Source organism: Momordica charantia, assembly GCF_013281855.1.
Source record: "Momordica charantia cultivar OHB3-1 chromosome 2 unlocalized genomic scaffold, Mcharantia_2.0 BLBB01000002.1, whole genome shotgun sequence".
Lineage (NCBI taxonomy): Eukaryota > Viridiplantae > Streptophyta > Magnoliopsida > Cucurbitales > Cucurbitaceae > Momordica > Momordica charantia.
The window spans coordinates 7,635,392-7,646,352 of NW_028275160.1; the positions used below are offsets into that span (position 1 = coordinate 7,635,392).

Below are 10,961 nucleotides of genomic sequence, written 5' to 3' on the forward strand. Positions count from 1 at the left end.
ATGTAATTGAACATTTTAAAATTTAAATTTAGAATTTGAAAATACGAAAAAATATAAAATTATTGTTTTCAAAATTTCGGACATATATATCAATTACCACTGAGTTATGTTTGCTTTAGTGAACTAAATTCATGTAATATTAAATATATAGACAAATATTATTATTATCATTGTTGTTATTTTAAATATTAGCCACCATATTATATAACTAGTAACTGAACCTGGTTCGGTCTATTGGGCCCCCATCACAAGCCCAGTCCAAGGGTTCAACTAAGACATTCACATTTCAACTAGTGGTGTTAATCCACGAACCAAATTAGAACTTTTTTAAAAAAATATATATAGTAGGATTAAATCTATGTATTTTCGACTTTAATTTATTTTGGTTTCTTTATTTTTAACTTTTTGTACATTTTAGTACTTTTAAAATGTTACTATTTTAGTCCATTCATTTTAATATTTATCTCATTACTTTCAATCATAATTTTAACATAATATTTAACGAACTAAATTTCTTGAAACGTAGCCATAAATTTGTATTGAAGAGTTTCTATTGTATATAAAATTTATATTAAAATTTTATAAATAAGAAACAAATTAAATCGATCATTTTTTTAAGTACATAACTAAAATAGAAGTTTGAAAATACAACTAAAATAAACAAGATTGAAAAACATGAATGATGGATCTAACTCAAATGTATAAAGACTAAAATAGTATTTAAAACTAAAATGTAAGGATATTGAATGCCACTACTTAATTTATTAATTTACGAGTCATTGACAGTTAATTATAAATATTAAATTAATTAACAATAATATATATATATATGAACCTTAGAGATTTTTTATTGTTATATAATACATAATAAAATTTCAAAAGTTTTAAAATTCTAAATAACTCTTCATCATTTACTACTGTACAGATGAACTTTCCTTCACCAATTATTTAAATAACATTTAGAGCTTCCTTCATTATTTATTTGTTTTTAGTTCTCTTCATGCTTCACTCTCCAATTTTGAAAGCATATTAAGATATATTGACATATTCAAATCGCAAGAGATGCACGTATCAAATCTATATCGTGGAGGATTCTTTGGGCTTGCAACATTTCCAGTTTCACATTTTGGTGATCAAGTTAAATAATATTGTGGGCTAAATGACCACTTATCAAATGATCAACATATCTACTCTAAAAGATGAGTGCATAGCACTAGAGATTTAGATTTCTTTTTCTACTTACTTTTTTGTTCTTTTATAAATAGCAAAAGATAGTAACTTATATATTGATTAAATTATAAGCTTAACTATAAATGGTCGACTAATCTATGCGAAAATCCTTTGCAAAAAGAAATAATAATAATAATCCCATGGAAAAACTAGCTAATCCTACTACATTTGATATCATAGGATTTGAACATATTCTCTAAATTCTTTGTGATTTACCTTGGTCCATTTGAACCAATAAACAGATGATAGTTTATAGAATTATAATTATAGAATAGGGAAATTTTGAAATGTCAAAAGTTTGGGTAACTTTTTCATTCTCTTCAACTTTAATTTGATCTCTTTATTCCTTTCTCCATAATAACTTAAAAGTTTAATTTTAAAAAGTTAAGAAAAAATAAAACATATACTAAAATAGGTAAGAAGAATTTGAAGGTTTTAATTAAGAAAAGAAGAAGATGATGATTTTGAAGGTGAAGTAAATAATAAAGCTGACAAATTATATATAAATTAAGTAATTAACATAATTTGTAATAAGATATAATATCATAATAACCAATAACTATTGATTGATGCATTAGTTAAGTAAATATGATTAGTAAACTACAACAGACGAGCACATCTAAATAATAATTGGTATATATACTGTCAATTATCGCTGAGTTAAGTTCATATTGACAGATAAATTACTCTTTTAACATCTTTAGTTTCGTAAATCCATTTTGGTCTCTATGCTTTGAATTTTTATGTAGAATTTTTATTCACTTAATGACCCTGTTATCTAAAAGTTTTTTTTTTGTTCTCAGTATTTTATGAAAAAAAAAAGTAATTATTTTAGTTATTCTCCATTAAAATTTTAACACTACAGTCCACACCATAAAATTTTCATAAATTCGTAAGAACCAATTACCATATAGCTTATCAAATTTGTGCTAAAATAATATATAAAATATAAGAAAGAGGACACCGAAAGAAAAGATTGAGAGAAAAAGAAACCCATATCAAATATTCCTTTCGGGAAAAACCCATATCAGTTCATGAAAATCTCCAACCCCAATAAAAACATAGAGACAAATTAGAACACACTAAGAGACGTATTAATTAATTTATACAATAATTAAACATGAAAAACCTTGGAGAGAGAGTGCTTAATTAATTAACTATATAAATATGTATCTTAAGGCTTAATCTTGCGGTGGTGGTGGCGGCGGCGGCGGTTGATGATATTCACGGCGCTGCAGAGTCGCCGGCGGCGGCTTTGATCTTCTCATCAGAATGCTCATGGCCGGCGGCGGCGCCATGGGAGTGGGAGTGGTATATTATAGCGTTGGGATGAGGGTCAAAATTGCTCATAAAACGCTCGTTTTGGCCGCCCACTGAATCATCATATAACAGCTCCTTTAGAACCTCTGGAATTTCTTCCTCTTTCATTATTTTCTTCCAATACTCCCCTTGATCCTTCCTTCCATACCCTCCCTCTGCAAACTGCATAAAAAACACGACCCCGTTTGATAACCATTTCAATTTTGTCCGTAATTTCTTTATTTGTTGAAAACAGCGGTCCCATTTGATAATCATTTCAGTTTTGTCAATAATTTCTTTGGATTCTAAGACTTATATCAGGTAAAGTTGTATGCAAAAATACATAAACAACTTCACAAATTCAAACAGAAATAATAAATGAATAGCTTCTCAAGATCAAACATGTTTCTATGTACTGAACTTTTGATCTAAAACGAAAAAATCAAGAAATTAAAAAGTTTTTAAGAACAAATTAAATAAGGAAGATGGGAAGCTAACCAGGAGAAGAGAAAGGAGGAGGAAGAAAGCAACTGAAAGCTTCATTGGTAGCAATTATTTGTTGATTTTAGTTTCCTGGCTCCAATATCTTTAACCATGGTTGGTTTTCCATTTTATAGACAAAATTTTGGGTCAAAACAATAAATAATTTAATTATTGGAAGTACACTTATCATAAATATTTAAAAAAATAACTATTCTCATTAAAATAATTAAATATCTAGGGTTTTGGATGGAGACAAACGCAGTCTTATTATTTTTTAAAAATTTAGGGGAAAAAAAAAACTTCAAAGTCAGTGGTGGGCTGTGTGTGGCAGAGGATATTTTAGTATTAAAATTCCCTTTCTGTACATTTTCTCAACTTTGGGTGTCGACCAAAAAAGTATCTCACTTTCCTCTTTTTGATCTTTCGGATTTAAATACTCGAGGAAAAAAAATGAATTATTGTCTCTCGTAAGTTCAATTATAGCTAGATATTCAAATTATTTTACTCATTTTAATATTTTATTAGTTTGAGTTGTTAGATGAGAATTTTCTCATTCATCTAGCTAGTTAAAGATGATTTAAATTTCATAAATACAGGCTTCTTCAGTTTAATATGATTAAACTAAATACATAAAAAAATGTTTAGCTTATGAATTAGACTGGTATGATTCGAGAGTGAAAAGTCGAGTCTATATTTGATATGTGAGTTCGTTTATTTCAAACTATAAATTTATTCAACTCACTCTCCATATATATATATATATACACCAAAATTTAGGATTGTTTGTATTAAATATACTAAATTTTAAAACCACACACCAATTTATGCATGTTTCAATTTCACATTTTGATAATCTCAAACTTCATAAATCAGACTTACTAAATTCATGAGCCAAACCTCTCTAACAAAGTCTATTTTGCCCCTATCTAGGTAATGGGCTAGTCTCTTTTCAAGGGGATGAGATTTGGACTCTCTTTTCAAAGAAGGAAAGAGAGAGACAATTCGTTGGGATAAGAATTTAAATTTAGATTTGTGTTCCTACTGCGAAAAGCTCCCGTAAACATCTGCGTACAAGAGAAAATTACACATGAATGTAGTACTAAGTTCACAACACACTCTAATATCTGAATGAGTAAAAAGTCCTGTCGAAGAATAGTAAAAGTAGAACTGTGAGAGCGTACCTCGTGTCCATATGTCTCTCCTCTCTAGTTAGAGAGAGTCTCAATATGTCGATTCAAATGGACCGACTTGATCGAATCTAATCAGTTTGAACCTGATCTGATTGGATGTGGTCTAGTATGAATGATTTGACTCAAGTAATTAAACTTATATCACCTACCAAACTTTGATTTATATGAGTTTTGTAATATAATTTCACGCCTAACAAAGTTAATAGTTTATTTAAATCTCATACACATATGAAAAGTGTGGGATACAATTTTTTTTTTTTTGGTTGGTGGCTCTGTGCTTTGAACTGTTATCCACTAATTTGATGATGGGACAAAAAGAAGGAAAAAAAAACCAATTTTGGTTGGATTTGACTTAGGAAAAATAATATATTATATAATTCTTGTACAGCAAAACTCCAACCCAAATGGGTGCTATTTTACTTTGAAGGAGCTAGCTGCTAGCTAGCTACAAATTTGCTTTCACTTTAAAGAAACCACCAACTTACTTTATTTTAGTGTGTAAAGGGAATATTAATTTTTTGGTCAGTGACGCCAAATTTCTGGCTTCGATCTCCGTCCCTATATGTTGCACTCTAGAAAAAAAAAAAGAAGAGTATCTACCAAAACTATGACTTTCCTCTTTGCCTTTTAGCTACTTTTTCTTTTTCTTTCTTTTCATAACTGGTAGTGGTTTATGGAGGAGGAATTTACCCAAAATTTAGTAAACAACTCTTTTTGACCTTCTTCCTTGAAAAAGAAAGAAGTATAAATACTTTTTTTTTTTAATTTTTGAAAAGGATATTTTTAGATACCGTTTGAGTATACGTCTTAAAGAGTGTCTATCTAAACTCAAAGTCATTTTCGTGATTGTTTTAGAAAAAAAGAAAAGAAAAGAAAAGTCCTTTTAGTGATTTTTACCCTTAAAAAGACAATATTTATTATAGGTCAACTATCCTACGACGCATCATGTGTCATAATAAAGAAGAGTTTGTGTAAGTTTTAAGTTAGATCTAATTTGTCTGAAAAAAAAGAAAAAAAAAAGTTATGACTAACTAACTTATAGGAAGCATTATTTAAGCAGTTTAAACTATTTTTAGTAGTTTTTTAAAACAAGAATATTAATTGTTTTTAATATGATTGTATATGTTTTACTCTTATATCATAGTTATTTCTCCCTACAAGATTTAGCCAAAAGGAGTCTGAAAGATATTTTTTCATTCTTTAAAAAATCCATAAGACAAAGGCAACTAATATACTTTAAGAGTTATTATAATTACATTCTCAAATTTTCTCATTTGGTTAGTTATCCATTTCTAAATTTTTGGAATTATCGCAATTAAAAATTGCTATAATACATTGATTGTTTTAATTTGAAAATGCGTAAACTACTTTTAACTATGGCGGTTAGGTTTCGAGCATAATTCATTGATTGTTTTAATTTAAAAATGTGAACTACTTTTAACTATGTGGTTAGGTTTCGAGAATCTCTCCATCGAATGTTGATAGTGCTGATGCGACTAATAAAATCATGGGAAGGAGATTCGAACCCACAACCTTTTTGGTTGGAGGTATATGCCAATTAGCGCTGAGCATAGTTCGCTTTGACAATTGAAATTACTTATTATTTATAATTACAAAAAAAACTTATTAAGATATGAAATTCATTTGTTTTAAATAAAATAAGATAGAAGTTATTATATAAATTATGTATATTTATATAACTCACTGGTTTATACAATTTAAACACAGTTAGCCGTTAAGATAAATTATTCTAAACTTGTCTACAAATTTAGACTTATTAAAATGATGAGCTAAATATTTTCTATATAATTTTTGGTGATATATCTCAAGTCTCCTCACTTCGAAAGGCCAACTTAGATTCTAAAGCCAAGTTTGATATATGTTTTATGCTAAGTTTGATAAATTGAGAGAGTTGGAAACATGCACCACATTGTCCCAAGGATGTAAACAGCTGAATATTGAGAATCATGAATAAAATAGGCTTACTTTTCCATGGATGAACTGTTTTATTTGACTAAAATAATTTCAGGTCAACTTCAATTCATGCACTACTTGAAGAAATAATTTAGACTTTGCTAAATTTGGGAGGCTTTCGGGAGGGGTGAAGATAGAAAGAATTACAAAATAAAGTTTCATATTCAATGTCTTGTCTTAATCTGATATAGGACATATCATCCTATTTATAATAGAATGATTCCAAATCATAATAGAAATAAAATATATCATGACGTTTTAGTCAAAGATAGATGCCTTAACCACTTGAGCTATGTTCGGTTTGGTTATTAAATTCCATTTATATACATGTTAGTTTGAAATTGTGAGGCCCAAACTTATATTTAATATTTGAATTTACTTATTTCAAACTATTGATTTGTTTGCCTTTTTTTTTTCCCTCCAAGCTGCATGAACTCGAGCTTTGGAATCTAGCTTGCTATTAGGCTTTACAAATCGTAAAACCTTATAATCTTTGAATGCAGACGGTTTGAAGCTCCTTTTTTAGTTCAACAAAGTGGCAGTGAGAAATTTGAACTCGTGATCTCTTGGATAGAGACAGTATAAATTATCATTAAACTAAGTTCATTTTCGGTATTAAACAAGTTCTTAAGCCCCTTGTATAGGTAAATGATTTTAATATTTTAGCACATTTTATGGAAGCATTTTTTTTCCTTGTGAGTCCATAAATTTTTTTTTTGACCATGTGAGTCCATAATTAATGAGTTGAATTGTGTGTATATATATATACACACAGGCAACAATACACACCAAACTTGGCTTTTTGGGGCCATTTCGTTTCTCCTTTTTCAATCGTTGACTATTGTTTTTAATACTATTATGTACTTCTTTTAGTATTTTACAATTAATTAGCTATGGTTTTCCAAAAACAAAATCACTGCTAATGTTTAAAAAAAAAAAAAAACTCTTTAAAATGGTTTACTCTACCATTTATTAATATTTTGAAAGTGGGTAAAGTTGCACATTTCATGAGACAGATGTTAAGGATCTTACGTTGAAAATAAAGAAATCAAACAAAGTTTACAATATACATGAGCTATTTTTTCTACGGTCAATCGATTTTTTAGATAAAATCTTCATAAATATTGATATGGTATCCGAGCCCAACAATCTCAAACGAGCATTTAATGTAAGATCTTACATTAAAAAGATAAGGACATTCATCACTTGAAAAAAAAAAACTAAATTGTGATGAACAAAATTTATTTTACTATTAATCTTAGAAATTGTTATATGAAAATAAGGGTGACAAAAGGGTTTAGTCAGACATTAAAAATACCCTAAATCTAAGGGTCGGTAGACTTAGGGTGTATTTGGGAAAAATAGTAGGATGAATGATTTTGAAAAAAATAGATTAAAGTATAATTGATTTTTTAAAATGACAAGTGATACCTTAAAAATCAATTTAAAGTGATTTTGAACTTTTCTAAAATCAATGTTTAATTTGCCGAACATGTTCATAATGAAAATGTTAAAATTACTCCCAAATATACCCTTAGTCGTTTAAAAATACAGGTTGAGATTTAAAGGCGACGGATTAGCTAGTTGGTATGATTTTTCTGAAAGTGAAAAGTACTTTTAATCAATTAGTTATATTTTTAAAAACAATTTCATGGTGTATTTTTTATTTTGTAACAAAATAAAAAATAATTTTACATAAAAAAAATACTTTTCTTCCAAAAGTACCAATTATATAAGAATAATATATATAGTTCATTTGGCCAAAACTCATCCTTGAACCGTAACTATAAGGACTTAGGTCATTGGTCATGGACAATTGAGTTTTATATTTTTTTTATCGACTTAATTATTAATACATCTAAAAGATATAGATTAAGATATTACACGTTTATCTATAAGTTCAAATGAATTATTCTTCATTGACAAATATACTTACCAATATTATTCATTTTATATTTATATATCAATAAAATTAAAATGTATAATAACTTTGCTCTAAAGCGGATTCTTTTTAGCCAAAATTTTGAAGTTTGAGTAGCTAGCTCATCTACACATAGATCAGGTTAGGTAAGTCATAAGAGTAGGATTTTAATAACTGTACGACGTACGTACAAGATTAATACAGTCTATTTTACCATTTCTAGACAAAAAGTTAACTTAAGAACTAAAATGAGATAACTTTTAATTTTTTATACACTATTTTATATTTTGTTTTTGCTTCGAGAGAGGAGGCGCCGTTCATTCAAAAGGTACGTGAGACGTGAGAAATATACTAAAGGAAAGTTAAATAAAAACGTTTAATTATAATTATAAAAGGGTCGATTTAGTGGACCATAGAGAAGCAATCGTTTTAATATCATTCCACTACATACATATCTAGATAGTATTTTATTTAAAAAGTATAAAATTTTCTCAACTTGCTATAGTTAAATAGCGTATAGAAATATAGTCATTTTCTACCTCGCCCCAACTCAAGTAAGTGTTAGCTTTAAAAAATCAATAACTCAAACTCTTTAATTTAATTAGTTTTTAGAATATAGCCTAATTAATTCATTCTTCGGAAATTGGATCCCCATCTCTATATTTGGATGTACTCGAAGAAAAGAAAAACATTAACTTTTAGGTGGAAAAAAATCAGTTCTTTGACTAAACCTTCATGCTCTGCCCATAGAGTTATTTTAGGCTTAATGCATGCAGGTATAATAGTGGGCACCCATTATACAACATAGACACCCATTGAAAGAAAATTTATATGAATCTTTAATCATGTTCTCTTACAATAAGTGCATTTTGAAGTGAAATATTAAAAATACACTTATTGTTAGAAAGAATGATATATATATATATATATATATATACACAAAAATTAATTAATTAGGTCATGTTTTATATTAAAAATTATGATTGATTTCCCATCATTTCTTTCACCTTTTGTTACAACATATCGAATTTAAGTAAAATTTTACAAACAAAAATAAATTTTTAAAAACTATTGGATCAGTTTCTAAAACCAATTTGTTCATTATTATTATTATTTTTTTTTTTAAAAAGTGAGTATAGAAACACTACCACTTCTACATATACGTATCTTTATTTGTTATCTACTTTTTAAAAACGTTTTTTTATTTTTTAAATTTGGTAATTTATCATCCTCTTTGCAAGTACTCATAAGTCTACTAGTTGATCTTAAACTCTCTTAAAGTTGGACAATACGTGGAATAAAAATTTGAAACTCCAATTTTTCTATCGAGTATATCATATCTTAATGCGTTATTTAAAATAAGTGAAAAAGTTTAGACACCACTTGCATTTCGCTATTTGCTTGTTTATTTTTTACTTTTAATTATATTGATTACAACTATTTGATAGTTTATTTTGTATGTCTTTGTATGTCTCATGCATATATCAACCTTTTATATATATTTATTTATATGAGTGTCGTGTGTGTAATGAAGAGTTGACTCCCATGAGACACTACAAAACAAACAAGCCACAAAAAATTCAATTGACAATTAATTATGTTTTGTAGTTTTATGTTCCATAATAAATTATATATATTATAAGATATGAATCTGTGGATTAAAAATGAAACCATAGGCTCTGAACTCAAATACATTTTATACGATCATGTATTCAATTTAATAATGATTTTTTTTTTAAAAAAAAATGGTAATAAGCATTTTGGCTGTTAGGCCATCAAACTATTGCCTTTTAATTCAATCCTTAAATATTTTAGGCTAAACAAATATAGTTTAATTTTTAAAAGTTGTGCCATTATTATTCCATTTGATCCCTCTATATATATATATATATTTTTTTTTTTTTAGTTTTCATTTTATTAAAAATTTTCGTTTTTCTTCATCTTATATTTTGATACGTTTTGACTTTATTTTTCTTTTTGTCAAGTGATCTCATCTACTAAACCTAAAAAGGTAGGATGACGTGTTAATTTTAAAAATATTTTTCTTTAAAGTTGTTAATTAATATAATGTAACGTTTTTAATAGATTATCATTTTCCTTGGTGTTAGTTGGGACTATAAATAATCGATTAAAAAATAAAAGCATAAGTGATGAAATTAAAACTCTTAATGGTTTAAGGATATAATTGAAAAATGACTCTCAAGGACAAAATTATATGTTTAGTTAAAATTATAATTAAAAAATTACTTTAATAATTGTTTCTTATTTTAACTATCTAAAATAAATAGCATAAACCTTTGAACAATCTCTTCAGATTATATATTCTAATTCTAGTTTGTTCAATTTTTTATTTCAAATCAACTAGTGATTAAAATAATCTCAGTCAATTAATCAAATGTTTCATATACTTATTAATCAATATTTAGATAAATCATCTTATTATCAGATATCAATCATCATCACATAAAATAAGAGGATACTGGGGTTATCATTTTCGAGGTCAACCATTAATTAATTATTTTTTAAAAAAGTACTATATTTATAAAAACAAATATTTTATAATAATTTAAAGAATGAGGTTATCTAATTAAAATTTTTATTTGTTTGGTTAAGGTATATTTAACTAAACAAAAGATCGTGAGTTCGAATTTCTCTTCTTGTACATTGTTGTACTAAAAAAATAGAGTTGGAAGTTCATATCATCATACTCCACATTTGAGCAACTAGGAAAAAATAACAACTCATATTAAAGTTTGAAATCTAAGAACCTTCGAACCTCTGTTATCCTGTAAGTAATAGTACGGCCATAAACATACTCAATATAAAATAATTGAAGCTGGACGAGAGATGTCATATCATCATTC

The 10,961-nt window shown here is 27.2% G+C and overlaps 1 protein-coding gene across 1 annotated transcript; it reads right to left on the reverse strand.

Annotated features, from left to right (window-relative positions):
* Positions 1 to 2,206: 2,206 nt before the first annotated feature.
* Positions 2,207 to 3,178, reverse strand: LOC111017249 (organ-specific protein P4). Its single transcript, XM_022292945.2, has 2 exons — positions 3,028 to 3,178; positions 2,207 to 2,712 (listed from the first exon to the last, which is right to left on the reverse strand). The coding sequence occupies exons 1-2, from the start codon at positions 3,070 to 3,072 to the stop codon at positions 2,455 to 2,457; spliced, it is 303 nt and encodes a 100-aa protein (XP_022148637.1). The 5' UTR covers positions 3,073 to 3,178; the 3' UTR covers positions 2,207 to 2,454.
* Positions 3,179 to 10,961: the final 7,783 nt, after the last annotated feature.